The 27,993-nt window shown below is 52.8% G+C and overlaps 1 protein-coding gene across 1 annotated transcript; it reads left to right on the top strand.

The window, feature by feature from the left end:
- LOC117869955 (hydroperoxide isomerase ALOXE3-like) lies at window positions 1-27,993 on the top strand. The gene is made up of 14 exons (XM_034757057.1): window positions 1-147; window positions 1,439-1,643; window positions 7,060-7,144; window positions 8,355-8,477; window positions 9,240-9,343; window positions 9,812-9,984; window positions 10,110-10,253; window positions 12,784-12,987; window positions 13,657-13,743; window positions 16,223-16,392; window positions 19,561-19,682; window positions 21,138-21,238; window positions 25,285-25,455; window positions 27,706-27,993. The coding sequence occupies exons 1-14, from the start codon at window positions 1-3 to the stop codon at window positions 27,883-27,885; spliced, it is 2,016 nt and encodes a 671-aa protein (XP_034612948.1). The 3' UTR covers window positions 27,886-27,993.

The following is a 27,993-nucleotide window of genomic DNA, read 5'->3' as shown; positions in this document are numbered from 1 at the left end:
ATGGCCACCTACACTATCTGGGTGACCACTGGGCAGGGCCTGGCAGCCAGCACCTGCAGCACTATCTCCATCACCCTGGTGGGAGCTCACGGGGAGACCCCCAAGCACCGGCTGGATCATGAAGGCAAGGACTTCGCTCCCGGAGCTGTGAGTATGAGTCCTCCCTCCCCCACAGCAGCTGTCCCCTGAGGATCTCCCAAGGGGGAAATTTCCCAGCAGAACGCCTGCAGCTCTGCATTCAGGCAATCTCATGCTTCAGGATTTCAGATGGTTTTCCTTAGGGGTCAGGAACGACCCCCCCGCTTCCCTGCTTAACAACTGGTCCGGTGCATTTTGTTTTTTTTTTCCTCTCCCACCTTCCTCTGAAACATCAATGCTTGGACACCCGACAGGGCAGCCGGCACTCTGAGCTGGCCCAGAGAATCCTCTTCCTAGCTGCCTGGCTGGTGTGCTTTGCTCACATGTTGGGGTCCAACCAATCATTAGATTGAGGGTCAGGAAGGACATTCTCCCCCAGGTCAGGTTCCTTGAGGGTGTTTCCATCCTCAGCAGCATGGTTCATCTGCTGGAATCATCTGGGCACACCAACCTAATCAATCCCCTGCCATTGCAGGGGCTGGCCAGAGCAGTGGTTACAACCGGGCCACTATCCAACAGTGGCTGAGATCCGGCTGCTTCATGAGAAATTGCAAGAGACCCCTCAATGAAGGGCTAAACTGCCCCCCATTTGCCTCCTGACCCCTGTTGTTCAGAGCCCTGAAGCATGATGATTTCTAACCCATCCGAAACTCTTAGAAACTGATGAACGAGGGTTGTCCTTATGTGATGATGTGTCTGGTGGCAAAGGCCCTGGACTGGGACTCAGGACACCTGGGTTTGTGCTAGCTCCTTGACCAGGTCAGGTCCCCGCTCTGTTCCTCAGTTTCCCCATTGGAAAGGGAGGATAATAATTTGCCTGTTTAGATTGTGGCTTTTTGTGAGTTTTTGGTATATGTCTGTGCAGCACTGGACGCAAAGGGGCCCCAATCTCAGTCAGGGTCCATGCAAAGCCTGGAACAACGGGGGCCTGACTCCTGATTGGATCTCGCCGTGCTACTGCACTATCCGCAATAGTGCTTCCCTAGATCTCTTGTTCTCTGGAGGGGCCACTCACCCCTCCCCTCTGGGAGCAGAGGCGTGGGGCTCTGGACCTTTTGCAGGCCATTGGCTGCGTTTGACCTGGCAATATATCTGCGCTGATCCCCAGTCTCTGGGCTCAGTGTGAGTGGTTCCCCTGGAGGTCACTTCAGGCAGAGCCTCCATGAGCCAGGGCGGTTCCCCTTTTGCCCCAGAAGCCGGAGCGGAAGTGCAATGAGCAGCGTGCAGGAATTAGGGGGAATCCCTGGTGTCCCCCAACTCTGCAGGGGGTCTAACCCTGCTCTCCCTCCCCATGCCCTAGGTGGACGAATACCAGGTGCCCAGTGCACAACGCCTGGGGCCGATCATGCTGATCCGACTGCACAAGGAGCCCTATTCCTTCTTCCCCTCGGACAGCTGGCTCTGCAACTGCGTCCAGGTGACGTCACCCGAGGGGGACACCTACCACTTCCCCTGCTACCAATGGATTGAGGGGTACCGCACCGTGGAGCTGCGAGAAGGGGCAGGTAGGTTCCCAAAGCCAATTCCCCCACTTCACACAAGGGATCACAGGGCCTGCCTGCCCACCGCTCCCTCTTCTGTGCGCCCACTAACCCGCGCGCCTCCCGCCCGCCCAACAGCTGGTCTGTGGCAAGCCCTGCCCCCCCCACCCCAACATGGTGATTCCAACGGGGGGAAATTTCCCTCTTGACTTGATTGGCAGGATGTCGCCATGTCTTCCATGAATGTTCATGGATCCTTGCTTGGATCAGTAATTGGTTAACAGCTAGACAACAGAGTAGCTAGCTCTGTGACGGTCCGCTCTGATGTTGTCTGGACTGGTGATCTGCTAGGCCTCTCCAATCCTTGACTCTGGGAGCCAGCCTTACCCTGCTCTGCTGTCAGGGCCAGCTCTAGCGTTTTTGCCACCCCAAGCACAAAAAAAAAAAACAACAACCACAATCGCGATTGGTGGCAAGTCCTTCACTCCGAGAGGGAGTGACGGCCCCACCGCCGAATTGCCGCCAAACGACCGGACGTGCTGCCCCCCCTCTTCATTGGCAGTTTTTCTCGCCCCACTGGATATTGCAGTCCTTAATATACAGTCCTTAAACCTGGGCTAATCTCCTGTGTTGGAGTCTTGTCTTCTTCTCAGGGTCTTGGTTGCTTGCAGCAGAGGTGGGGGCAGCAGAAGGGCCCAGTATGTGTCCACTCTGTCTGTCTTATCCCCTCAGCCCACGTGCCTGTAGAACACAAGTCCAGGCATGTCTGGGGGCAATGGTGAGTCTTTCCAAGCAAGGCTGAGCAATTCCCCTGGGGTGGCCTCATGCAGCTGAGTCATTGCATTGTAGCTCCCTTGCTGGACAATGGCTGCTCATGGGCCGTTTCACACGCCACCTGGGCGTTGGTTACTTTCCTTGCTGTTGCCTCTGAGGAGCTAATCTCTGGCTGATTCCAACTTACAGCCTGTTTTAGTGATGACAATTCTCATAACTTCATATACACAGATATGGATAGAGAAATGACTTTCAGAGGACCATAACCTTTCCCCTGATCATAGAATCATAGAAGATCAGGGTTGGAAGAGACCTCAGGAGGTATCTAGTCCCACCCCCTGCTCAAAGCAGGACCAATACCAATTAAATCATCCCAGCCAGGGTTTTGTCAACCCAGGCCTTAAAAACCTCTAAGGATGGAGATTCCACCACCTCCCTAGGGAACCCATTCCAGTGCTTCACCACCCTCCTAGGGAAATAGTTATTCCTGATATCCAACCTAGACCTCCCCTACTGCAACTTGAGACCATTGCTCCTTGTTCTGTCATCTGCCACCACTGAGAACAGTCTAGATCCATCCTCTTTTGAACCCCCCTTGAGGTAGTTGAAAGCAGCTATCAAATCCCCCCTCACTCTTCTCTTCTGCAGATTAAATAACCCCAGTTCCCTCAGTCTCTCCTTGTAAGTCATCTGCTCCAGCCTTCTGATAATTTTGGTTGCCCTCCGCTGGACTCTTTCCAATTTGTCCACATCCCTTCTGTAGTGGGGGGCCCAAAACTGGACACAATACTCCAGATGTGTCCTCACCAGTGCTGAATAGAGGGGAATAATCACTTCCCTCGATCTGCTGGCAATGCTCCTACTAATACAGCCCAATATGCCATTGGGCTTCTTGGCAACAAGGGCACACTGCTGACTCATATCCAGATTCTCATCTACTGTAATCCCCAGGTCCTTTTCTGCAGAACTGCTGCTTAGCCAGGCGGTTCCCAGCCTGTAGCAGTGCATAGGATTCTTCCGTCCTAAGTGTAGGACTCTGCACTTGTCCTTGTTGAACCTCCTCAGATTTCTTTTGGCCCAACCTTCCAATTTGTCTATGTCACTCTGGACCCAATCCCTACCCTCCAGCGTATCTAGCTCTGCCCCCAGCTTAGTGTCATCTGCAAACTTGCTGAGGGTGCAATCCATCCCATCATGCAGATCATTAATAAAGATGTTGAACAAAACTGGCCCCTGGTTGATACCTTACAAGGCCTGCTTTATATGATCATGATTATTTGAAAATGAGGAATATGGGAGTTACAGTATGCTCCCCCAAGGTATAGAATGGGCAGTTTTCACAGTGGGGAGAGGTAAATAGCGGGGTCCCCCGAGGGTCTATCCTGGGACCTGTGCTGTGCAACATATTCATAAACAATTTGGAAAAGAGGAGGGAGCAGGGAGGTGGCAAAGTTTGCAGCCACCACTAAATTACTCAAGATAGTTAAGTCCAAAGCAGACTGCGAAGAGTTACAAAGGGATCTCCCAAAACCAGGCGAGTAGGTGATGAAATGGCAGATGAATTTCAATGTTGATAAATGCAAAGTTAATGCATGTTGGAAAACATAATCCCAACTATAATTCAAAATGATGGGGGCTAAATTACCTGTTACCACTCAAGAAAGAGATCTTGGAGTCACTGTGGATAGTTCTCTGAAAACCTCCACTCAATGTGCAGCGGCAGTCAAAAAAGCGAACCGAATGCTGGGAACCATTAGGAAAGGGATAGATAATAAGAAAATATCATATTGCTTCTATATAAATCCATGGTACGCCCACCCCTTGAATACTACATACAGTTCTGGTTGTCAAAAAAGATGTATTGAAATTGGAAAAGGGCAACAAAAATCATAGAATCATAGAAGATTAGGGTTGGAAGAGACCTCAGGAGGTCATGAAGTCCAACCCTCTGCTCAAACCAGGATCAACCCCAACTAAATCTTCCTAGCCAGGGCTTTGTCAAGCCAGGCCTTAAAAACCTCTAAGGATGGAGATTCCACCACCTCCCTAAGGAACCCATTCCAGTGCTTCACCACCCTCCTAGTGAAATAGTTTTTCCTAATATCCATCCTAAACCTCCCCCACTCCTCCTAGAGCTCCATCCTCTTTGGAACCCCCCTTTAGGTAGTTGAAGGCTGCTATCAAATCCCCCCCTCACTCTTCTCTTCTGCAGACTAAATAACCCCAGTTCCCTCAGCTCTCCTCGTAAGTCATCTGCCCCATCCCCCTAATCATTTTTGTTGCTCTTCGCTGGACTGATGAGGGGTATGGAACAGCTTCCATATAAAGAGAGAATAAAAAGACTGACACTATGCATCTTAGAAAAGACATGACTAAGGGGGGATATGATAGAGATTTAGAAAATCATGACCGGGGTGGAGAAAGTGACTAAGGAAATGTTGTTTACCCCTTCACATAACACAAGAACCAGGGGGTCACCAATGAAATTAACAGGCAGCAGGTTTAAAATCAACCTAAGGAAGTATTTCTTCACACAATGCAGTCAACCTGGGGAACTCCTTGCCAGAGGATGTTGTGAAGGCCAAGAGTATAACAGGGCTGAGAAAAGAACTAGATAAGTTCATGGAGGATAGGTCCATCAATGGCTATTAGCCAAGATGGTCAGGGGACAGCCCCATGCTCTGGTGTCCCTACACCTCTGACTGCCAGAAGTGGGGACTGGACCGTAGGGGATGGATCACTAGATAAATTGTCCTGTTCTGGTCTCTCTGTCTGAATCACGTGGCACCAACCACTATCAGAAGACAGGATATTGGGCTAGATAGGCCATTGGTCTGACCCAGTCTGGCCATTCTTATGTTCCTATGGAATGGCTCTTGGTTGTCTTCTCCTGGGCTGGCTAATGGAGCTGGTTACTTGGAACTGGTTTTGTGTAAACACCTGGCTTGGGAGGTGGCCCACTCCTCCCCCAGCCTGTTTTGCTTCCCCGCCCTCACATGAGGTGATGCTAAAGTTGCATCATGGTTACAATTGACACTTCTCTCTGTAGACGCATACACACATTCATAATCACAGCCTGGATGTGTAGCTCACAAGGGCCAGTCAGTTCAGAACATCACACGCTTGCATAAAAGACCTTACTCAGGACATTTTTATGGTAAAATAACACTGTATACAAACAGTTGATTGAACTGCTTATTTGGGAGGGGGGCGGTGTTCAAACCTTCTGTTCTCCCCGGGGAGGAGCATCTGGACCCTGATTCTTACATCCCGTCCATCATTCATGCATGTCTGTCCTCAGGTTTGCACTGTGCACATCTGTCCGCATCTGGCCTTCATAAGGTCTGTCATCTGCACATCTGTCCCTCAAGAGGTTCGCCACATGCAATATCTGTCCACACGTACCGTGAAGCTAGCTTGCCCCATCCACATCTATATTTCATGAGGTTTGCCATGGGCATATCTGTCCACATCTGTCCTGGGCCTGGTTTGCCACATGTCCTCCATGAGGTTAGCCGCATCTACATCTGTCTATTTTCAGGTTGGCCACATGCACATCTGTCCTTCATAAGGTTGGCGCCCTGCACATCTGGCCACATCTGCCCCAGGGCAGGTTTGCCCCATGCACAGCTGTCCACATCTGCCCTGCCAGCATCTGACACTGCCCCTGCACCCCTGCTCCCTTCTCAGTACCCTCCCCCGCATCAGTGAAGATGTAATGATGCTGGCTTTGGTGGGACCCAACTGAGAGTGCCAATTCAGGACAAATTGCTTAGAACACGGCAGTTACAGCCCAAGGCTGGGGTTCCTTTGCACACCAAGGCAAACCAAACCAGCCAAACAGAAAAGACTTTGGTTTTACCCCACTGGCTAACCATAAGTCACACAAGCAATTCCCTTAGACGCTCCAGTTTCCCAGGATCCCCACCAGTGCCACTCATTATGGGGATGAATGGTTACGAAAACCAAGACCCCAGTAAAAGAAAAAGGTTCTCCCGATCCCAAACGACCAAGCCGCAGACCCAGGTCAATATATAAATTAGATCCTACCCATTGCCAATCCTTTAGAATCTAAAACTAAAAATTTATTTATAAAAGGAAAAAGATATAGATGAGAGCTAGAAGTGGTTAAATTGAATCAATTACATCCAGTAATGGCAAAGTTCTTGGTTCAGGCTTGTAGCAGTGATGGAATAAGATGCAGGTTCAAATCAAGTCTCTGGAGTCCATCCCCACAGCTGGGATGGGTCATTCAGTCCTTTGTTCAGAGCTTCAGTTTATAGCAAAGTGCCTCCAGAGGTAAGAAGCAGGAACGAAGACAAGATGGAGATGAGGCAGCTGCCTTTTATAGCCTCCTCCAGGTGTAAGGACACCTCTTTGTTCTTACGGTGGAAAATTAGAGCAAAATGGAGTTTGGAGTCACATGGGCAAGTCACATGTCCATGCATGACTCAGTTTGCAGGCGGCAGCCATTACCCACATGCTATCTTGTTAGAGAACACACGCGTCCTCCCTGATTCCCTGGGGGAGCAGCAGGAGGTGCTGTTTCTCACCCTGTTTGGGACCAGCCATCCTCCACACACACACAAACACGGCAGGGTGGGCCCGTTGCGTGGCTAACACCCTGGCGTGCCATCGGCTTTCGAACTCCCCCTTCTCCCTCCAGCCAAAACCGCGGCGGAGGACGCCCAGCACCCGCTGCTGCTGCAGCACCGGCAAGAGGAGCTGAAGGCACGGCAGGAAGCCTATCGGTGAGCCGGGTGGGGGCGCTGGTGAAGGAGGGTGGGATGCACCCAGGCAGGGATGGGGGATGGGGGGGTCAGGCTGGTAAAGCCATAAGCGCTGTCCGGGAGAGGACAATAATAAGCACCAGTTCTGCTTTCACTCCCTTCCCCTGCCTCCCACTTTGGGCTCTCAACTCCCCAACTTTAACCACTAGGCCCCACTCCCCTCCACAGCCGGGGAGAGATCCCAGAGGCTCATGGGGACCCTGATTCAATCCTACACCCTCCCCTCCCAAATGTCAGGATAAGCCAGCCTGTGCCGCATCCAGTCCCTCTTCTCAGCTGCCTCAGTGCCTCCTATCACTGACCTCTGGAAGGGCAGGGTCTTTTCCTTTGATCTCCACCTGGGAGGGGTGGGCAGGCTCCAGCCACTGGCAGAAGGCTGGTCAAGACTCAGCTAAAACCATACCTCTGCCCCCCTCCCCAGGTAGGTCTTACTACCCCCCACTCCCCATCAGTCTCCCACACATGCTCTGGGGAGACAATGGAAGAGTTAATCCTGTGGCATCAGCAGCTCAGGCCTTCTCTGCAAGCCCCAGTGCCTGGAGTCATGGGGTTATGCCGAAAAAAACTCAGCTTCTGTTTAAAAAGCCAAGTCACTCTCCGGACATTGTGTGTGGGGAGAGCAGCTCAGAAATGTGACCCCACCTACAGGGCCTGAGGCCATAGAGTAAGTAAGATCTCAAAGGGTTATTTACTGAAATCTTAGGATTTGGAAGTCAATCTTGTGATTTCGGGGGGGAGGGGGGCTGGTGCATGATCTATGAACCCCTGGGGTTTGCAACACTATTTAAACTAGCCTCTTAGGGCATTTGAAGGGAATAGAGGCAGTTCTTGGAGCAATGGGCTCAGGCTCTCTGCAGACCCAGGCAGCATCACTGCATTGGTCACACTGGTGGCAGATCTCCCCCTTTCACAGCAATGGGCTCAGGCTCTCTGCAGACTCAGGCAGCACCGCTGAGTCAGGCACACTGGCTGCCCATTTTGGATGGTTCCTCTGTAACTACAAAAGCTGCAGACGGTCTTATTTTTGCTTGGAAGCTGAGTGGGAGAGGGATTTCTTCACCCTTGGGAAGCCTTCAGCCATGCCTGGGTGAGGCAGCAGAGGTCTCTGATGGGGCCCGTGCCTGCGCTCTCTCAGGTGTGGGATGGTGAGCCCATGTGCTTCTCCCGGCAGCTGGAAGGAATACGCCCCCAGGTGGCCGAGGTGCCTGGACGTGGCGAGCGTGGACGAGCTGGACTCCAACAACAAGTACAGCCTGACCAAGACCACAGTCTTCATGCTGCGCACCATTAAAGCGTGAGTGTGGGGGGGACGCTACCCTGGGGCCGGCCCTGAGTGGAGCAGCCTGGGGCACTGGGGCAGTTGGGATTTGGGGAGGGCTCAAAGGGGATCAACCCCCTCCCCAGGTACCCCAGCGGGGATGGGTTGATCTGAGAGTCACTCCAAAGAGGCCATCTTCTAGCTCAGATCCTGCCCACAGAGCAGGATTCATGCCTGCCTCTGTACCTGACATCCCCAGCCATTCCTCTCGGTCGCTATGTTATGCCAGGCCCTAGCGACCCACAGTGAGAGACAGCACATGCCCCAAAGTCCTCCTGGTCTAAACAGAGGGTCGGAGGGGAAACTATGTCAGAGAGGAGGGAAGACGAGTCTCTTCCCTCCTCTCTGACATAGTTTACCTTCCGACCCTCTATTTAGACCTCAGGTCACCAGTTGCACAGTGGAAGGAGTGACCAACCAACTGAAAACCACTCTATCTATCTATCTATCTATCTATCTATCTATCTATCTATCTATCTATCTATCTATCTATCCCCAGACGCCCCATCCATCTATCTATCTATCTAGCAGACTGGGGGCATAGTCAGATACCTCTAGTCTGCTGCTATTCCCTGCTCCCCAGTGCCCACAGCGGGTGGATCGGGGTCATGGCTGGCACACACTGTGGTTATGGGGCCCTGGAAATGCCCTCCCTTCAGTTGGGTATTTGGCTGCGCCCCTTTCTCTTGACTGGCCGGATCCATCGGTCTCTCCTCCAAGGGTCTCTCTTGTCCCCAGGGAGCTGGAGCTGAAGCTGAAGGGTTTCTTCTTATGTACGGGCTCCTGGGAGAAGCTGGAAGACATCCGGAAGATATTCTGGTGTAACAAGAACCCCACTTCAGGTACGTACCCCGCCTCATCCCACGGTGCATGGGCATGTCCTGCCCCGGGCCCCCGACACAATCTGACCCTGTGCCCACAGACATGGGGTGAGATGGCCCTGCTGGCCCTACCACACCCGCTGGGCAGGTCTAAGGGCTGAGACTCATTGTTCCAACTGGGCTGACCTCAGCACTGGGGCTGGAGGGTGAAGGACAAACAGGCTTTGTGAGCCCTCTGCAGCCTCCCCGGTTCCATCCGCATGAGAGACTGGAGGGCAGCTCTGGCTTGCATCAGGATGTGCCCCCCAACAGCTAGTTGGGGATCCCACCACATCTCCCATAGCTAGAGGGGGCTCATGCTCCCCCATCTATTGACTCCCATTGACACAAGCTGGGATCTGGCCCCATTGACACCAATGGAGAGATGCCCATTGGCACAAGCTGGGGGTCTGGCTCCATTGACTCACACGTTGTTATCTGTGTCCCCAGAGTACGTCTCTGAGCACTGGCAGGAAGATTCGTTCTTCGGGTACCAGTTCCTGAACGGGGTCAACCCGGTGGTGATCCGGAAATGCACGGTGCTCCCGGAGAACTTCCCCGTGACGGAGGAGATGGTGGCCAGCTCCCTGGGGGACGGCACCACCCTGTGGGACGAGCTCAAGGTAAGACAATCCTGCCGTCCTCCCGAAAGCCGTCTGTGGGGCTGAGTTCTGTGGGTCCCTTTCCCTGGAACAAAACCCAGCAGCCTGCTTCATGTGAGAGATGAACCCGTCTCTCCGCCTTGCAGAAAGGGAACATCTTTCTGACGGATTACAAGATCCTGGAGGGGATCCCCACCATCCAGCTGAATGGGGAACAGCAGTACCTGGCCGCGCCGCTCTGCCTGCTGCACCTGACACCTGGTGGGCAGGTCGTGCCCTTGGCCATCCAGGTAATGAGTGTGCCCGGCCTCTGCCTGGTGCTCACAACAGCCCAGGGAGCCCTTTGGCCCTGTCAGGCTAATCCAGAACGGAGGAATTGCCCCCCTGATCCAGACCAGTGCGCCCTTCCTAGTAAGCAGGTACCTCAACATTTGGGGTGTGAAACATTTTCCCATCAGAAATCCCCCGACATGGATCCTCCCATGCAGGGTAATTTTGACCGAGTGTTTCTGTTACTGGATCCAAACAGGAAGTGTGATTAGACTGAAAAGGTTGGTGGAGGGTTCAGAAAGTGAAAAATGTTGGATTTGGAAGTGGGGAGTTGCTCCCCCAATTTCCTTTCCTCTTTATTCTCTTTTTTTCTCTTTTTCCTTCTTCTGCATTTTTCACCACTGAAACATTAAAAAAAAGAAAGACAGAAAACCTCTGAAAGTGGGGCCGGAAAAGGAGAAAATCCACTTTTCACCCTTTTAATAAAAATTATTTTACAACTGGGTGGGAAGGCCGGACAGATGGACATCGGGATGGATGGGCCGAATAGACCAGAAAGACAGGAGGACGGATGGGAGAATGAATGGGCCGAGGAGACCAGAAAGACAGGAGGACGGATGGGAGGATGAATGGGCTGAGGAGACCGGAGGGATGGGATTATGGATGGGCCGGAGACAGGGGCGGCTCCAGGCAGCAGCGCAGCAAGTGCGTGTCTGGGGCAGCAAGCCGCAGGGGGCAGCGTGCCAGTCGCCGTGAGGGCGGCAGTCAGGCAGCCTTCAGCGGTGGTTCTGCGGGAGGTCTGCCGTGGCTTCGACGGCAATTCGGCGGCGGGTCCGCCGAAGGCGCGGGACCAGCAGATCACACACAGAACCACCGCCGAATCCGCGTGACCGACGGACCTCCCACAGAAATGCCGCCGAATCCGCATGATTGGCGGACCTCCCGCAGAACAGCCGCTGAAGGCTGCCTGACTGCTGTGCTTGGGACAGCAAAAAACATAGAGCCTCTCCTGGCCAGGGAGACCAGAGGAATGGGAGGACAGATGGGAGGATGGATGGGCCGAGGAGACCAGAGGTTTGGGAGGATGGACGGGAGGATGGACAGGAGGGTAGATGGGCTGAGGAGACCGGAGGGACGAGAGGACGGATGGGAGGCTGGATGGACCAAAGAGACTGGAGGGACAGGAGGGTGAATGGGCCCGGGACATAGGCACCAACTTTCTCCAGCACTGGCTCCTTTCCTCGCCCCTGGCCCCACCTCAACTCCACCCCATTCCCGCCCTGCCCCCCCCCCATTCCAACCCCCATCCCCGAAGTCCCCGCCCTAACTCTGCCCCCTCCCTGCCCCTATTGGATCCCTTCTCCAAATCCCTGCCTCTTCCCAAAGCGCGCCGCATTCCCCTTCCTCCCCCTTCCCTCCCTGCCCCACGAATCAGCTGTTTTGCAGTGCAAGCGCTTGGAGGGAGGGAGGAGAAGCAGGACGTGGCAGCGCACTCGCAGAGGAGGCGGAGGTGAGCTGGAGCAGGGGGGCAGGGCAGGGAGCTGCCAGTGGGTGCTGAGCACCCACCAATTTTTTTCCATGTCGGCGTCAGCACCTATGGCGCCTATGGTCGGGAGACCAGAGGGATGGGAGGACAGACAGGAAGGTGGATGGGCTGAGGAGACCAGAGGGACAGGAGGATGGATGGGCCAGGGAGACCAGATGTATGGAAGGATGGACAGGAGGACGGACGGGAGGATGGAGGGGCCGAGGAGAACAGAGGTTTGGGAGGATGGACGGGAGGATGGACAGGAGGATGGATGGGCCGGCGAGACAAGAGGGACAGGAGGATGGACAGAAGAATGGGTGGGTTGAGCAGACCAGAGGGACAGTAGGACGGAGGGCAGGGATGGACAAATGGGTGGGAGGGATGGAGGGGAGGGACAGATGGATGCACAGTCACTGACTTGTATTTTTCCCAGTGGCTGCTCCACCCCTGTTCTGCGCTGAGGCCCGGCCCCCACTCCGCCCCTTCTCATGAGGCCCCACCCTTGCTCCACCTCTTCCCACCCCTGCTCCGCCCCCTCCTCCCGGTCCCCCACCCGCCTGCCACTCACTGCTCTCCGCTCTCCTCCAAGTGCCTCCCGCCAGCCGCCAACAGCTGATCTGCTGCCCTGCTGTGGCTGGTGGGTGCTGAGCACCCCCTATTTTTTTCCGTGAGTGCTCGAGCTCCGCAGCACCCGCAGAGTCTGCACCTATGGATGCAAGGTGCTGGAGCAAGGTGCTGGGCAGGAGAGATGGATGGATGGACCAGAAGTCTCATAGGAGGGCTCTGATTCCCCCTTTCCAGCTCCAAGTACTCATTCAGGAGTGGGGCCCTCCTGGGTGAGGCAGCCCCCCTCCAATTCCCACCCACTGGGTGTCTCAGGATGTCAGAGCTCACAAGCCTTAGCCCCACCTCCAGCTGCAGGGCTCTCCGTCCAGTCCTGCGCTGCCCCCTGCTAGCAACTCCCAGCACATGGTCCATGCAGGAGGCTGTTTTCTTCTCATCTCCTTTCCCTGCCCTCACAGCTCAGCCAGCACCCGGGCCCCGACAGCCCCATCTTCCTGCCCAGCGACCCCGAGTGGGACTGGACCCTGGCCAAGATCTGGGTGCGCCTGGCCAACTTCCATGTCCATGAGGTCAACACCCACCTACTGGAGGCGCATTTCCTCTGTGAGGTGTATTGCATGGCCACACTGCGCCAGCTGCCCATGTGCCATCCTGTCTACAAGGTGAGGGGGGCGAGGGATCGAGTGGTGGGAGGGGTTACCCCCTCATGTCCTTCCTGTGCCTTTGGCCAGCAGACAGCTGTGCGCCAGCTGTGCCCAACTGCATCTGTGCCCCAGATGTGCCCAGATGTGTGCCCCAGATGTGTTCAGCAACATCTGTGCCCAACTGCGTCTGTGTCTTAGATATGCCCAGCTGCATCCGTGCCCCAGATGTGCCCAGAGGCATCCGATAGCGCTTCAAAATGTGCCCAGCTGGCCGTGCCATGGCCCATCACTGTCTGCACGGTCCAGGGCACCCAAGTGTGTGCCCAGCTGCAGCCCCTGCCCCAGATGTGCCCACTCTGCCTGTTCCTGAGCTAGGGGCAAAGGTGCCATCTGCAGCCAAAGGTGCCCACTCCCCACCTGGATTCATGCCCCAGTTATGCCCAGCTGCTTCTGCGGGTGCCGTCTGCACCCAGCCATGCCAAGCTGTCTCAGACCCAGATGTGCCCTGTCCTAGCTATGTCTGGCTGAGTCTGTGTCCTGCTGTGTGTGGGCATGTCTCTGTTTTACGCAGCCGTGTGGGCCCATCACCCCTCAATGTGCCCTGTATCCCACAGGGGCTGGGTCGCTGGGGGTGGGGAGGTTGGACCAGGGTCCCAGCTCAGCCCCATGTCTCTCTGCTCCCCACAGCTCCTGATCCCCCACACCCGCTACACCCTGCACATCAACACCCTGGTCAGGACCAACCTCATCCAGCCAGGAGGGCTCTTTGACAAGGTGAGAGTTGACTCTTGTCCCCTGGTAAGAGCAGGATGGGGGCTGGGAGCCAGGACTCCTGGGTTCTATCCCCAGCTCTGGGAGGGGAGCAGGGGCTAGTGGGTAGAGCAGGGAGCTGCTGGATTTCAGGAGGTATGGTATCTTTGCAGCTCTGCCACTCACTTGTGATGTGACTGTAGTCACGCCTGTTTCCTTCTGTGTCTCTGTTCCCCCATCTATAGAACGGGTGGTATCGTGTGATTGCTCCAGGCATTCCTACAGCACGGCTGGCGGATACATTGGCCTTTCTAGGGCTAACCCAGAACTGCCGTAGGATGATGGCAGTTAGCGCTGGGTGGGGCTTTTTCTGTTTTTTCGTGAACATAAATGCGGATCTGGTGATGCCGAACGTTTCACGAATTAGCTTCCATTTCACTGAGTTGTTTCAGTTAAAATAAACCCACAACTTTTTGTTTCAACCCGTTTTTAAAAAGGTCGAGATCCAAATGAAACGGTTGGATTGTGTTGAAGCAAAACCATTTGGCGGAGAGGAACCATTATCCAATTTGTCCAAACGGAAGGTTTTGTTTGACCCAGAACAAATCTAGATTTTAGTTTTACATTTTCCACTTGCCAAACATTTCAAACACCTTCATTTTCACCTCAGTCTGAAACGAATTTTTTTCCCCAATTTTTGGAATTTTCACTGAGCTGAAAAAGAAATTAAAATGTCTTAATCGGCCCACTGCATCGGCGCTAGGTCCGGACACGGCCCTAGGGAGGTTGTGACTGGAACAGGGTGTCTGTTGTGGTGTCTACACTAAACCAAGAGACTCTGTATCAGAGGTTTTCAGACTTTTTTTACTGGGACCCCCTTTGAAAATATTTCAGGCTGTGATGACACCCAAAAAAAGTGACGCCCCCCCCCCACGCCACTGTCGTGGTCAAAGACACCCACACATTGATTTTAGTTTACAGACTCAAGCCTGAGGCCAGTTTATTGACATACATACCAGTGCACTGGAGTGCAGTCCGAAGACTGACACCCCTAGGTCAGCACGCAGGCTGCCTTTATTTAATTAAACCGCAAGCACAGTACAAATTATACGTCATTTGCAAGAAATAAGAGTTGGGGTCAGTCCCCCTTTCCCGGTACCTTCCTAATTAATTTGCGAGAATTGGGTATATATTAGGTAAGGGGTCATTTGGTGTTTTTCCTTTAGGGGTGGTACTTGGCACCAATTTAGGGGTATTTCTCGTTAAAGTACATATCATCTTTCCGGGCTTTTACGGTAACGGGCATAGGGGGTTAACATAGGACGCTCAAAGAAGATACATGGTTGGCTAATTTTGCAGATAGCTGGAATCACAGGAGAAGTTGGCATTTGCAAAAGCAATTTCTTCATACAAGCGGTTATTATATTTCATAAACTGGCAGTTATTATATTGATAAAGTGGGTATGCAGAGGCCTCTTGCATTGTTTACTCCCCCCTCCCTCCTCTGGTCATAACCCTTGACCGAATTTGGCAGAGAACCGTGCAGTTCAGTCTTGTTCAGGCCTTGGCCTGTACTGCTTTTATAGAGGCCGTCAGCATTAGCAGTCCTCTGTTAAGGGGTCTGAATCTAGGCCTTTAGAGTCACTCTGGTTCTTAAAAAGAAGGCCCCCCAGTTCCCGTTCCCCACACCACCCTTACTTCTGTGTTGCTGCTGACAGCAGCGCTGCCTTCAGAGCTGGGCGCCTTGCCAGATGGGCTCCTCTCATGGCCCCCCCTTGCAACCACTTTTAGATCAGGCCCCCCCAGTTTGAGAAATGCTGCTCTATATAGCAGACGAGGGAAGGATAAAAGGAGATTTGATCACACTCTGAGTACCTGCCTAGGGAGATTTCGAAGAGCAGAGGGCTCCTTATTCAGCAGAGCAAGATCTAGTACCTGGGAGTTGAAGTTAGATCTCTTCAGCTTGGAAGTGAGTGGCAGCTGGGTCCCAGGCTGGAGAAGAAGCATTAGAAGCAGCTTCCCAAGGGGTGGTGGAGGGGTCATTACCAGAAACGTTAGCTCCAGATTGGAGGTTTCTTTCTAAAAGATCTGCTCTCGCTCAGGCATAATTTATTAACCCAGCTGCTGCCAATCGGCACTGAGCCAATGGAGCTAGAGCCGATTAACAAACAATGGGGATCTGGCCCATTGACTCCTGACACCAGCTGGGGTCTGGCCCCATTGACTCCAATGGAGAGACACCCATTGACACCAACTGGGGTCTGGCCCCATTGACTCCAATGGAGAGACGCCCATTGACACCAGCTGGGATCTGATCCCATTGACTCCAATGGAGAGACGCCCATTGACACCAGCTGGGATCTGGCCCCATTGACTCCAATGGAGAGACGCCCATTGACACCAGCTGGGGATCTGGCCCCATTGACTCCAATGGAGAGACTCCCATTGACACCAGTTTGGGATCTGTCCTCTCAAGATTTCTAGATTCTTGCCTCTCTTCCAGGCCTCTTCGACAGGTCGGGATGGGATGCTGAAGCTGCTGGCCAAGGGTGTGGAGAACGTGAGTTATGAGGAGCTTTGTCTGCCAGATGACCTGGAAGCTCGTGGTGTCAGTTCGCTCCCCAATTACTACTACCGGGATGATGGCATGAGGATCTGGACAGCAGTGGAGAGGTGAATCCAGGGGGTGGGGGCTAGTGATGCTGCGGAGGTGGGGGTGGAGAAACCACAGTGGAGCTGGGGCGGAGCAGTGACTCTCTAGGAGAAAACAGAGGTAGTGCTTTCTCAAGCCCTGTCCACAGACCAAGCCCCTCCCACGCATTCCCCTTCAATGAGATGCTGCTCCTAGTAGAACATCACAATGGGGGTCATTTCTTTCCTCTGTAATGTGCTTTCATCCGCAGTGATGTAGTCATCGGGAGCTGGAAATTGTTGTCCTTATGTGTCAGAGTTAATGGCACATGTGGGGAGCACCTCACCACCCTCCTCTCAAAGCAATGGGCTCAGGCTCTCTGCAAACTCAGGCAGCATCACTGCATCAGGTTACATTCAGGTCACAGTCTGGAGGTTTTCTTCATGTTCATGAGGCCTGAAGATTTGGGCTCAATCCACAGCTGATGTGAATCTGTGAGACTTCAATACACCTGTGCTTATTCACACCCACTGAGGCTCTGGTCCTATCATTTTTATTCATAGATTCTAAGGCCACAAGGGACCATTGTGATCATGTACTCTGATCTGCTGTCTCACGTAGGCCAGAAAACCTCCCTAAAATAATCCCTAGGGCTGATCTTTCAGAAAAAAAAGCACCCAATCTTGATTTAAAAATTGCCAGTGAGCGAGAATCCTCCATGACCCTTGTTAAATTGTTCAAGTGGTTAATTACTCTCACCTTTAAAAAATGACACCTTATTTTCTGTCGGAGTTTGTCTAGCTTCACCTTCCAGCCATTGTCTCTTCTTAGACATTCTCTGATTGACCAAAGAGCCCATTTTATATATTTGTTCCCCATGTAGATACTTACGGACTGCGATCAAGTGATTATAGTTTGCTACAGTCAAGATTAGAACCCCACTGTGCCAGGCGCTGCACAGACCCTGACAAAGATCAGAGCCCGTGTTGTGCCAGGCGCTGCACAGACCCTGACCAAGATCGGTACCGTCAGGGTGCTAGGTGCTGTAGAGAGAGACACCCACGGACAGAAGGTTCCTGCCTCAACCTGCTCACAATCTAAATAGACAAAGGGTGGGAGAGAGAACCAATGGAAATTGTTTCTGTGAAACTTTTGATTCTCTCAAAAAACAGCTGTTCGCTCAGCTTTTGGCTGAAAAATTTTTCACAAAACACCAGAAACCCCAAAAAACCCTTTCAATGATATATTAGGTTTGGGGTAAAAATACACCAGCTGGGATCTGGCCCTGTTGATTTCAGTGGAGTGAAGCTGATTTGCATCTGGCCCTGTGGCACTGCATCAGTTTACACCAGCTCATGATTTGGCCCCCGTGACTCCAACAAAGCAACAGGCAGTTACCCGCACTGGGGCTCGGGCCCATTGACCCCAATAAAGAAATGCCCCTTGATAATAGCTGGGAAACTGGTCTCACTGAATCCAATGGAGTGATACCCATTTACACCAGCTGGGGATCTGACCTACTCCTCTGTCTTCCCTAGTCCCTAGTGCATGGGTAGGTTACGGGGCAGGACAGGGATTTAAGCCTTTTCCTCGAGCTGCTGAGACACGGACACGTTCCCGCAGGCAGCTGGGAAATGCAAACAGCCTGGGCTAAATATCACTGGGCGTGACGGAGGCTTTCCGAAGCTAGTTGATCCACCGACGCTGAACGTGGCTTTGGAAAGAGATTTTTGCCAACAGAATTGGGGGTTTGTCTCAGGGACGCAGGGGAGGGAGCACAGAAAATGCTGCCCAGGTGAAATTCGCCTCGTCTGAAAGCTTCTGAAAGGGACAGACGCTTTCTGGGACGTCGCCCTTCCGGCTGGGCAGGAGTGTGGGAACGTCCGGCAGCGATCGATATTAATCGTTGCCCCTCGCGCCGATCCTTGTCAGATCTCAAAGGGCTTTGCAAAGGCAGGCCAGTAGGGTGAACCCCCTTTGAGAGAAACTGAGGCAGGCCAGATTTGCAAAGGTGCTTTGGCATCCGCCTGACAGGGCACGTCTCAGCACTGACAGGCTCCCTAAAAACCACACGGGGAGAGTTAGGCATCAAAGAAGCTACAGGCCACTAGGCAGAGCTTTGGGTGACTAATTGAAGGCTAGAGGGTGGTGCCTGATTCATAGCCACAAATCTTCTCCTGGAATGAGGCCCTTAAAACAGGCGAGTCCTTTCCTCACAGGGAACCTCTCCTGCCACCCAGTTATTGCACAGGGGGTGGGGCACATCCCTGTGTTCAGATTAACAGGCTGCAGAGTGGGGCTTCAGACCTGGGTCTACCACATTGCAGATTACGGCACTAACGACTAGGCCATCAGGGGACACAGGCCTTTCAGAGCTGGTTCCTGTTTTTAATGTGAGGCCTGATCCCTTGGGTCTTCTTATGCCCATCAGATCCCCAGCTGGCATCAATGGACAAGTCTCCATTAGTATCAATGGGGCCAGATCCCAGCTGGTGTCAATGGGCATCTCTCCATTAGTATCAATGGGGCCAGATCCCAGCTGCTGTCAATGGGTGTCTCTCCATTAGTGTCAATGGGGCCAGATCCCAGCTGCTGTCAATGGGCGTCTCTCCATTAGTGTCAATGGGGCCAGACCCCAGTTGGTGTCAATGGGCGTCTCTCCATTGGAGTAAATGGGCCAGATCCCAGCTGGTGTCAATCAGCATTGTTCTATTGGCGGCAGTGCAGGTCTGACATCTTGATCAGGACACCCAGAACTGTGAGATACCCTGTTACCCCTCAGCCTCAGCAAGGACTTCCAGGGTGAGATTTTGATGTCTGGGCTGGGCAGGTGTCAGTATAGGTGACCAGAGTGGGGTTAACTTCCAGGAATCACTGAAATCACATCAGTGCTGTTAGCAGTATCCTGCCACCAAAACAAAAATCTCTGTGTGTGGCAAACGGCCTACAACTGAAACTCTGTTAGGAAATGTACACTATGTATTCCTAGTCCTGTGGTGCCATCTAGTGACTTTCCCATAACATTTCATTCTCTGTAATTTATTATCTCATTGGGGTTTGATTCCTTTCTCACTGCCCCCTTGTGTAAATCAGGAGTAACTCCACTGGAGTCTCTCGGGCTGGTTCCCCTCTCGCTCACCCCAGTGTGACTCCGGAGTAACCCCATTGCATGCGACCTGACTCACTGGTTTCTCCTTTAACCCTCACAGCTTTGTCTCTGGCATCATTGGGCTGTACTACCAGAGCGACGTCACTGTCGAGAAGGACTCCGAGCTGCAGGCCTGGGTGGCAGAGATCTTCACTGAAGGGTTTATGGGCAGGAAGTCGTCCGGTACCATCCTCCAACCCCTCGCTCACCCTCTCCAGCATAGCCAGTGGGGTCTGGTTAGAACTCACTTAGGGCTGGGAGAGGCCTAAAGGGTACCAGGGTGTGGCCGCATCTCCCGGGGAAGGAACCGTGCAGGCCTTTCATTGTGGCCTCGCTGCTCCGGGGAGAGGCCAAACCAGGGGATGGGGGCGGGGGGGGGGGGGGGGGGGGGGGAATTGATGATGGGCTCTTCGATCTAGCAGAGAAAGATGCAGCAACTGGAAATTGAAACCAAACCAATTCCCACTGGAATGAAGGTGTAAATTTTTACCAGTGAGGGGAATCAACCATTGGAATAACTCACCAAGGGCTGCAGTGGGTTCTCCACCACTGGTAATTTTCAGCTCAAGAATGGATGTTTTTCTGAAGGCTCTGCGCTAGCTGAACCAGGAATTAACTCCGGGAAGTTACACAGGTCAGAGCAGACTGTCATGGTGGCTTTAGCATCTAGGAAACGTTCCATTTCAACGTTCTCCAAAAGAAACATTTTGATTTTCATTATGATCTTTCAGTTCATGAAAAATTTCAGTTTTGGGTGCACCCGAAATGATTTTTTTCCCCTTGTATGGCACGTGAACCAAAAACTCCATTATTTGCCCCATTCCTCGTAGCGGGGAATCATAGAATCATAGATTAGGCCTGGAAGAGACCTCAGGAGGTATCTAGTCCAACCCCCTGCTCAAAGCAGGACCAATCCCCAACTAAATCATCCCAGCCAGGGCGTTGTCAAGCTGGGCCTTAAAAACCTCTAAGGATGGAGATTCCACCACCTCCCTAGGTAACGCATTCCAGTGCTTTACCACCCACCTTGTGAAATAGTGTTTCCTAATATCCCACCTAGACCTCCCCCACTGCAACTTGAGACCATTGCTCCTTGTTCTGTCATCTGCCACCACTGAGAACAGCCGAGCTCCATCCTCTTTGGAACTCCCCTTCAGGCTGCTATCAAATCCCCCCTCATTCTTCTCTTCTGCAGACTAAACAAGCCCAATTCCCTCAGCCTCTCCTCGTAAGTCATGTGCCCCAGCCCCCTAATCATTTTTGTTGTCCTCCGCTGGACTCTCTCCAATTTGTCCACATCCCTTCTGTAGTGGGGCACCCAAAACTGGATGCAATACTCCAGGTGTGGCCTCACCAGTGACGAATAGAGGGGAATAATCACTTCCCTCAATCTGCTGGCAATGCTCCTACTAATACAGCCCAATATGCCATTAGCCTTCTTGGCAACAAGGACTCATATCCAGCTTCTCCTCCATGGTAATCCCCGAGTCCTTTTCTGCAGAACTGCTGCTTAGCCAGTTGGTCCCCAGCCTGTAGCAGTGCTTGGGAAGGGGGGATGTGTGTGTGTGTGTTGTTCCCCAGGGCAGAGATGACTCTTGGTGTTAGCTCACTGCCTGTGTCATTTTCTCCACCCATCAGGTGTCCCCTCCACATTGCAGACCAGAGCTGAGCTTATCAAATTCCTCACCATGATCGTTTACTGCAGCTCGGCCCGGCATGCCGCTGTCAACAGCGGGCAGGTAGGAGAGAGTTGGGGAGAGCTGAGTTTGAATAGCCCTGAAATATGCTGCTTTGCAGGTGCCCACCCCTCTTTGGCACCCTGGGAAGCTCAGCTGATTTGGTGGGTGGATTTCTGCACTGGTCCAGAGGGCATCTCCATGGCAAGGAATATCAGTGTCACTCCATTGACACCAGCTGGGGATCTGTCCCCATTGACTCCAGTGGAGAGATTCCCATTGACACCAGCTGGGGTCTGGCCCGATTGACTCCAGTGGAGAGATTCCCATTGACACCACCTTGGGTCTGGCCCCATTGATTCTAAACTGGAAGTAAAGTGCCCAGTTTTAGCAGGATGGATAATTCAGTGTTGGACCCTCAAGTCCTTTAACTGGGATTGTGCATCTGGTTCTAGCCCCTCCAGAGGTTGTTGGCCTCCATTCAGGGATCACTGGGCTAGACAGCTCAGACTAGGGGCTCATAATTGTTCCTTCTGGCCTTAAAAACCTACCAGCCCAATTTGCTTGGGGTGACCCCTCTGGGGAACAAACCTACCCAGCCCCCGTCTGAGTGATTTCCCCCGGGTCACACAGGAAGTCCCTGTGCATTGAGCCCAAGCCACCTCAGGGCTAGGTGAGTTCTCCCGCTCCGGGCCCATGAAGACATTGGTGCTGCACCACTAGTGCTAGATTCACACTGTTGCCCCTTTTTGATCCGAGTGGCTAGTCAAGTTTCAGGCCCCTCAGTACGTTCCAGGTAGATGCAGAAATTGATGGAATCTGGTATTCTTTTCGATGCAGTCTGATTTATGTACCAGGAATGGATAAACGCTGCTTCTCCGAATGCAGAAAGAACCCAGGCTTCTTTAGTGAACAGTCCCCAAACCTCTCTCTCTCTAGCTTTTCCCAGGGACACACTGGGTATGTCTACACTGCACATGAAGCCCAGGGTGTCACTCAGGTTTGAGCCCAAGCCCGCCTTTTGTCCACACACAAACCAATCTGACTTGGGTCAGGACCCAGATCCAAGGACTTCGCTGGTGGGGTAGGTCAGAGCCCGAGTCCTGCTGTGAATCAGATCCAAGCCCTGTCATTGGGCAGTGTGGACACAGCTCAAGCCGCAGGTCTAAGTCAGAAGGTCTGTGTAGTGCAATATGGGCTGGAGGCTGGGTAGCCAGCTGTCATGGCTGGTGTAGACACAATAAATCCTGCAGCTTGGCAGGGGGTTCGGCTCGATGACCCTTGCGGTCCCTTGTAACTCTGTGGTTCTATGGACGTGCTGGCATGGCAGAGACCTGGGGCCAGCAATTGGCAACCCAGGTTTACAACGCAGTGCGGATGCTCAGGCCTGGGCTAGGGTACAGCAAGTCCATACACCAGGGTCCCACTGCCCCAGGTTTACACTGCACTGTAGGCGCTCAGGCCGCGTTTGCCTTGCTGGCTTTTGCCTCTGCCTCTCGCTCCGTTCTCCTCTGGTCACCGTTTGCGTTTTCTGTCACACAATGGATCCCCCCCACGCGCTGCTAGTTTCTGAGCAGACTCTAACAGGCCTTGTTTTAGGGGTGGCCCCTTGATTGCCTCTGAAACGACGGGGGCGTTCCCACGGCAGTTTGACAGGCTTTCGCCCGGCTCCTAGCAATGCCATTCCTCTGAGCACGGCTCAGCCACTCAACACCCTGCCCTGCCGCTTCGGTGACACCTCTGCCCGTGGCACACAGCAGATTAGCCTCCGGAGGATAGAAATGCTTTAGCCTAACAAAACACTCCAGGGGGAAGTGGTGAAATGGGCGGACCTGTGCTAGCCAGGAGGTCAGAGGAGATGATCCAATGTCCCCTTCTGGCCTTAAACTCTATGACGCGGTGAAATTTCCCCCCACCATCCCCAGGACAGTCCCGAGACAGAGACTGGGGGAGGGAAGGCGCAGCTCTGGGCTGAGAGGGCTCTGCCCCTCGGCAGCTGCGGCACATCCTCTGAATGGAGGATCTGCTCGAAAGGGGCCGCTGAGGGTCAAGCAGGGGGAGCGAGTGAGGGAGACGCCGTCTGCAGGGTGGGAGCCAGTTTGCAGCTTCTGGGCCTGAAGTGGTGCACAGGAAAGTGTCTGGACCCAACCTGGCAGGCAGCGGCCTGCCCCTTTTCCCTCCCCCGCTCCCTGCTGAGGGAAAATAACCGGACTCAAGGATGGGGGCTGGGAAAAGCTCATATGGCTGAGTGAGTGCCTGAGGCTGATTGGGAGCTCTCCGTTGCGGGGGGGCTGCGCCCACGCCCCAAACCAGGGAGACAGGAGACTAGTCACACACATCACTAAGAGGTGAGCGAGACATTTCACACCTCTCCCTCTTGGGCCCTGGGCCTGGACCCAGTGGAGCAGGAGGGCCCGGGTCCCCCTACCCCTCTCCACCACCTGTTTGGGAGAACTCTAGGGCTTGACCGTCTGCTACTTGCCTGCTAGGCCTGCTGGCCACCAGGCTAGCCTGTTCCCGCGATACACCAGGTATGGTCTGTTCCCTGTCCTCACATTGCGAGTCAGCTACCGCCCCTCGAGGTGTTTTGGGGTATATGGACTGTCGAGCCATGGCCTGCTGGCCTCTGAGTGAAACCCACTATAGATAGGGCGAGTGCTCCCACAATGCACTGCATGAGCGTTCGCACGGGGGCTCCGCTTGCTGTGGTGCTACAGTCCATGAGACGTGCCCCTCTGAAGCCTCAGCCTCCCCCTTGCGCAGGACAATATGGCAACTATGCCAATTCTGCAGCACAGCACCTGCCGCAGTGCTGCCTGACACGAGGGAGGTGGTAAGTCCATCAATGGCTGTCAATCAAGCTGGGCAGGGTGCCCCCAGCCTCGGAGTGCCAGAAGCTAGGAGTGGATGGCAGCGTATGGCTCACTCAATGATTGCCGGTTCTGTTCATTCCCTCTGAAGCACCTGGCATTGGCCAGTGTCGGCAGACAGGGTACTGGGCTAGACGGACCATTGGTCTGCCCCAGTGTGGCCGTTCTTATGAGGAAGTCAAGGTTGGTTGGCTTGTGTTAAATCTGTTGCTGCTAAATTGTATAGTCAATTGCTTGACCACACGTTGGTTCATTATGAAATATAGTCAAGAGATCAAATAGCCAGTGTCAGTCAGGTTTGTGAATATGGTACAGGAAAAAGGCTCTGCACACTACCAATCTCCAAGGAGCCAGCTCGTGCAGTGATGTTACGTTCACCTCATGCGAACGGTGCGCTCCCCAATTTACACATTTCAGCTGGTATCATTGCTGTGATTTTACAAGTTACACATGTCACAAAAACCCAACCATCAGTTCGTTCCAGTTCTCTAACTTCTTGTTCTGTTCGTATCTTTGTTCTGGAGGCTAATATTCCAGGCACTGATCCGTGAAGGTTATTCCTTGGCTTGTAGTAAGACAGAGAACAAATGTATCTTGCTTTTTGACAAGTTTCCTATCTGCGACAAGCGTTTACTTCACCAGATGCAAGGTGTTATGGGACACTTAGCATCAGTGACCAGGATTATGGCATTCATAGATTCATAGACTTAAGGTCAGAAGAGACCATTATGGTCATCTAATCTGACCTCCTGCACAATGCAGACCACAGAATCTCACCCACCCACTCCTGGAACAAACCCCTAACCTATGTCTGAGTTATTGAAGTTCTCAAATCAGGGTTTAAAGACCTCAAGGTGCAGAGAATCCTCCAGCAACTGACCCGTGCCCCATGCTGCGGAGGAAGGCAAAAAACCTACAGGGCCTCTGCCAATCTTCCCTGGAGGAAAATTCCTTCCCGACCCCAAATATGGCGATCAGGTAAAGCCTGAGCATGTGGGCAAGACTCACCAGCCAGCACCCAGGAAAGAATTCTCTGTAGTAACTCAGGTGAGCACCTGGGCTAAGTCTGCTGTGTAGATATACTACCACCTAAATGCTGTGTCTTTAAGGTCTAATCGGGATCCACAGCCCGGCTTTGTAGCCACTCGGGTCCCTTTCTCAGGACTCCTGGGTGCTCTGGGGCAGCTTTCCCTCCCCCAAGGCGAGGCTCTGACCCACCAGGGTGTGTCTGTACCACAGTACGATTTCGCCGCCTGGATGCCCAACACACCAGCAACCTTGAGAGCTCCCCCGCCCACCACCAAGGGCACCGCAACCTTGCGCAGCATCCTGGATACCCTGCCCGCAGTGAACGCCACCTGCGCCCTCCTCTCCCTCCTCGCCGTTGTGAGCTACGAGCCAGGAGACCTGGTGAGTGGGGCAGCCCCATGGATGCTGGCTGAGAGTTCTGGGCATGGCTGGGGGAGACCGAGGGACAGATGTGGGAGGGGACAATGGCTGGGGAATGCTGGGAGAAAGAGGGTATTTATGGAAATAAGTCCATGCATATTCATCAGCCCTGCAAATTAGGGTGGTTGTGAGGGACCCATCCCCCAACTCAGCCTTCCTAGTGGAGCTGGGTCCCACGTAGAATTTCTGCCATTTTGAAATTGCTTCCTTCTGTGCTTCAGAGCTGGGCGCTCAGCCAGCAGCTGCCACTCTCTGGCTGCCCAGCTCTGAAGGCGGAGTGGAGAGATAGGGAAGCGCAGAAGGAAGGGCGGCACGGTACGGCATTGCCACCCTCCCTTCTCTTTAATCCATTCATTGTATGCCATGTTCAGTTAATATCGGTCTAGCTTTTTAATCAAGTCAAATGCCTTACAGAAGTCTAAGTCTATTACATCAATACTATCACCATTATCAGCCACGCTTGTAATCTCATCCAAAAAGGATATATCAAGTTAGTGTGACAGGATCTATTTGCCATAAACCCATGCTGAGTGGCATTCATTAGATTACACTCCTTTCATTCTTTATTAAGTCCCTTATCAGCTGTTCCATTATATTGTTCAGGATTGACATCAGGCTGACCAGCCTGGGAAATCACATTTACTCTTTTTAAATATTGGCACAATGTTAGCTTCCTTCAAGTCCTCTGGAACTTCCCTAGTGCTCCAAGATCTATTGAAAATCAGCGTTAGCAGCCCAGTGAGCTCCTCAGCCAGCTCTTCTAAAACTCTTGGTTGCAAGTTATCTGGATCTGCTGATTTAAAAAATGTCTATCTTTAGTGGCTGAGGTTTAAATTCCTCCTGAGATACTAGTGGAAAGGAAAGAGTGTTATCATCATTGGATGATATGACTGTAACATCTGTTTTTTTCCCCAGTTACAGAACAGAAATATATATTGAACACTTCTGCATTACAGCATGTTAAATGTTAAATATAATATATATACACTATAATATTTCAAAGTTTTGTTTCTCTAATGGCATAACACTGTAATTTAGTATTCAATAGACCCTATACAAATATATTAAAATATTTTGATCACATCAAAACACTACAGGATAATATAAAAGATATATAATATTAAATAGAACATTAAAAGATTATAATAGAATATACAAGTTTAAATGAACTGATAAAGTCAAAACAAAACATTTTCACTGGCTCAAAGTTCAACGAGAAAGTCTAAATGATTTCCACTTTTTTCCCATTGAAATTGACGCGTTCCTGTGAAACATTTACATTGTGACAAAACTCCATGTTCGGAAGGAAAACAATTCCTTGGAAATTTCCCTAGTGACTCCCCTCCCCAGGGTAAAAATCCAAATCAGGCGAGGTTCAACGTGCACGGCAGGACAATCTCACCAGACTGCATTTGGGATTATATAGGAAACTCAACGCCGCAGGATGGGCAGCAGGAGTAAAAGAAACACCAGGAAGTCGTTCGTCACACAACGCATCCTAGGTGCTGACTCCGTCGATGCTCTGGGGCTCAAGCACCTATGGGGAAAAAATAGGGATGCACAGCACTCACGCCCAGGCTCTGCCCTAAGACCCCGCCCCTGTTCTGCCTTTTCCTCCGTGGCCCCGCCCATGCTGTGCCTCTTCCCGCCCCGGCTCTGCCTCTTTCTCTGAGCACGTCCTGCAGTTCCCTCCTCTCCGCTCCCTCCCCCCGTCACGCACCCTTAAGGCAGAAAGGAGGGAGCGGTTGGCGGGAGACACTTGGGGGGTCAGAGAAGAGCGAGCAGCAGGCAGGGGGAGCCTCGGGGGAGGAGGCGGAGAGAAGCGGGCGTCAGGTGCCTGGGGATGGATCACTTGATAATTGCCCTGTTCTGTTCATTCCCTCTACAGCACCTGGCATTGGCCACTGTTGGAAGACAGGACTCTGGGCTAGATGGACCATTGGTCTGACCCAGTGTGGCCGTTCTTATGTTCTGTTGGAAGCAGATATTGGAGTTGTTCTCCTGGGTGGATAGTGAGAGATTCCCTGGTACCCAAAGGGCAGGAGAAAGCATCAGTTGTGTCTGATTGTCCATTACCCAGGAGCATCAGAAGGGATCCAAGAAGTAGTACATTCGGGCCAGCTTGGAAGTGACCCTGGTTCTTCCCCTTTGCCAAGGGGGATCTGTGAGTTCAGTGCCTCCATATTCACTTCTCTCTTCGCTCCTTTCCAGAGACCCCTGGGCTACTACCCTGAGGAGCACTTCACTGAGGAAGAGCCCAAGCGGCTTATTGCAGCCTTCCAGGCACGTCTGGCGGAGATCTCCAAGGAAATCCAGCAAAGGAACAAGTCACTGCCCATTAGCTACCCCTACCTGGACCCCGCGGAGGTTCAGAACAGCGTGTCCATATAACCCTGCAGGGCGTCTCCTCCCGGTGCTCAGAGCACTTTCCACCTGGCCTGAGAATGTCTCGACAGAGCCAGCGGGAGGTTTCAGGGAGATCTGGCAGGCAGTGCTCAA

This window comes from Trachemys scripta, chromosome 25 (genome assembly GCF_013100865.1).
Source record: "Trachemys scripta elegans isolate TJP31775 chromosome 25, CAS_Tse_1.0, whole genome shotgun sequence".
Lineage (NCBI taxonomy): Eukaryota > Metazoa > Chordata > Testudines > Emydidae > Trachemys > Trachemys scripta.
Note: the sequence above shows the minus strand (reverse complement) of the source record. Positions and strands in the feature narration are given on the sequence as shown.

What these genes read in the sequence shown, in the direction of transcription:
- LOC117869955 (XM_034757057.1), top strand. Translation starts at nt 1, where the DNA reads ATGGCCACCTACACTATCTGGGTGACCACTGGGCAGGGCCTGGCAGCC. An exon ending in GCACGGCAGGAAGCCTATCG is followed by an intron (nt 7,145 to 8,354) that starts GTGAGCCGGGTG and finishes TTCTCCCGGCAG; the next exon opens with CTGGAAGGAATACGCCCCCA. An exon ending in CCCTGTGGGACGAGCTCAAG is followed by an intron (nt 9,985 to 10,109) that starts GTAAGACAATCC and finishes TCCGCCTTGCAG; the next exon opens with AAAGGGAACATCTTTCTGAC.